The 2,507-nt window shown below is 45.6% G+C and overlaps 1 protein-coding gene across 1 annotated transcript in view; it reads left to right on the top strand.

The window, feature by feature from the left end:
• The first annotated feature begins 120 nt into the window (after positions 1-120).
• LOC103146684 (uncharacterized) overlaps positions 121-2,507 on the top strand; it is a 4,991-nt gene continuing 2,604 nt past the window's right edge. The window contains exon 1 of the mRNA XM_016677805.1: positions 121-2,506. Coding sequence (XP_016533291.1) covers positions 190-2,506 — 2,317 coding nt within the window. The 5' untranslated portion in view covers positions 121-189. The remainder of the gene's footprint in view (position 2,507) is intronic.

The raw sequence follows: 2,507 nt of genomic DNA, 5'->3' as shown, positions 1-2,507 counted from the left end.
CTGCGTTTTGTACTGCCTGGTCCCTGACAATTGGTGTCAGAAGTGGGATATTTTTTTTGCAGTACTAGACACAGGTGGTGATTTTTGTTTTTGTTTTTCCTCAAGTTTTTTTTTTTTTTTTTTGTTTTTCCTCAAGTTTTTTTTTTTTTTTGGAATCTTGTGGCTCCCCCTACTTCTTCACATAGGAGGATGCATCGTGGTCTCAGGAGTGACAAGAAAAAGGGATCTATTCAGCCGCTCTGTGAAGAGGAGGAGGAGGAAGCTGTGGGGGTCACTGAAGGCATGGAGGAGCAACAAATGGAGCCAACTCTGTCTGATCTGATGGTTATGCTGCAAACTCATATGGGGCAACAGGATGTCCGAGATGCCAAACAGAGTGAGGTAAATGCACGACAAGAACAGCGATTTAAAGCCCTTCAACATCAGTTTAACCTTCTACAGTCAGAGATTGGACAACGATCTCAATTAGATCCTCCTGCAGCTGGGTCTGATAATCAGCCTTCTACCTCTGCTCAGCAGGCTGAGGCAATATCAGCTAGTCCCAGTCCAACAGCTCTCAGTCCAACAGCCTCATCTGCTATTCGGTTCTCTCCACAAATGGAGGGTAGACTGGAGAAATTAACTGAAGATGATGATATTGAACATTTTTTGGTTACATTTGAACGTATGGCTGCAGCTTATCGGTGGCAGAAAGCAGATTGGGTTTTTCGTTTGATACCCCTGCTCACTGGCAGAGCCAGAGGTGCCTACGTACATATGAACATTGATGACTCATTAGATTATGATAAAGTCAAATCTGCCATCCTGTTAAAGTATGATATTAACCCTGAATCCTATAGACAAAAATTTAGGTCTCTGGAGGTCAAACCAGATGAAAGTCCTCGTGAGTTATATGCGAGGCTGAAGGAACTCTATGGGAAATGGATTCAGCCGAGGGGTAAAACCGTTCATGATATTAGTGAAATTATAATCCTAGAGCAGTTTCTAAGGATGTTGTCTCCTGAGCTCCAGGTCTGGATCCGAGAACATAATCCTGAATCAGCGAGGAGAGCTGCTGAACTGGCGGATGTCTTTGTGGCTGCCAGAAAGAAGGGACAAGTCTGGAGTCATAATATGTGGAAATCATCAAGAGACGTCCGGAGGACTCCTCAACCCCATTTGGAGGCGGCAAATATAACTGCTAGTAAGCCTCCGCAGCTGCAGGATCATCCTTCCACTAACATGTCAAAGGTCTCGGGTAAGAGGATTGTCTGTTACCTATGTGGATTAGAAGGCCATACGAAACCTAGATGTCCAAGAAAGTCAACTAAAATGGTCCAAATGTGTTCTGGCCCTCGGGCTAAAGTTAATACAGACCTGCAGGGAGACAAGACAATCAAAATGAGCCGAGTTGAAGTGGATGGGATTGAACTCATGGCCCTTCTGGATTCAGGGAGTTCCCGGTCGCTCGTTCATGCAGATTTTGTTCCGTTTAATGTTCGGACATATGACACAATCTCAATCTGTTGTGTCCATGGAGATGAGAAAAGTTACCCGACAGCTGACATGCACATTAAGGTTAAGGACCAAATGTATCTAATGAATGTGGGTGTGGTTAGCGGCTTGCCTTATTCTGTTGTGCTCGGGCGTGACTTTCCTGTGCTGTTTGCTCTGTTGGAGGCTGATCAGATTCAGGAGAGTAACCTAGCTGTTACCAGAGCCCAGGTTAAGCGAGCTGACACCCACTCAGACATGCTGAGTGCCCTTCCCTTTTTCAATGAAGAGTTGGAAACTGCTGCAGTAAAACCACGGAGGACCCGCAGACAAAAGAGGCGGGAGAGACTTCAATTTTCATCGGTGGATGCACCAATGGATACTGAGCCAGCATTACCACCATTTGGGTTTGATATCCCAAGTGATATTGGGGAACTCCAAAAAGCTGATCAGTCTTTGTCACCTCTTTTTCAGATGGCAAAGTTAAAGAAACCTGGAGTGGAGCTGGACCTTAAGGGTGAGGAGTACATCTTGCAAAATGACATTCTCTATCATCAGCAGGGGTCTCTGTTGCAGCTAGTGGTTCCCCAACAGGTGAGAAGTGCCATCATCACCTTGGGGCATTCGATTCCCTGGGCTGGCCACCTGGGTAAGCACAAAACCACAGCTCGCATAAAACAACAATTTTACTGGCCTGGTCTAAGCAAAGATGTAGCTCAGTTTTGCAAGAGTTGTCCAGAGTGTCAGATGACCTCCGCTAAAATTCCTCCCAAAGCTCCACTCCAGCCCCTCCCAGTCATCGGTGTCCCTTTTGAGCGTCTGGGAATGGACATTGTGGGGCCTGTGGAGAGGAGTACAGCAGGTAATCGTTACATGCTTGTTGTAACAGATTATGCAACAAAATACCCTGAAGTGTTTCCTTTAAAATCTATAAAGGCCAGACCCATTGCATCTTGCCTGGTGCAGTTATTTGCAAGGGTTGGGTTTCCTCGGGAAATATTAACAGATCAAGGAACAAATTTTATGTCTACTCT

This window comes from Poecilia formosa, unplaced genomic scaffold, assembly GCF_000485575.1.
Source record: "Poecilia formosa unplaced genomic scaffold, Poecilia_formosa-5.1.2 Scaffold165, whole genome shotgun sequence".
Classification (NCBI taxonomy): Eukaryota; Metazoa; Chordata; class Actinopteri; order Cyprinodontiformes; family Poeciliidae; genus Poecilia; species Poecilia formosa.
This window is presented reverse-complemented; position numbering and strand designations above follow the sequence as displayed.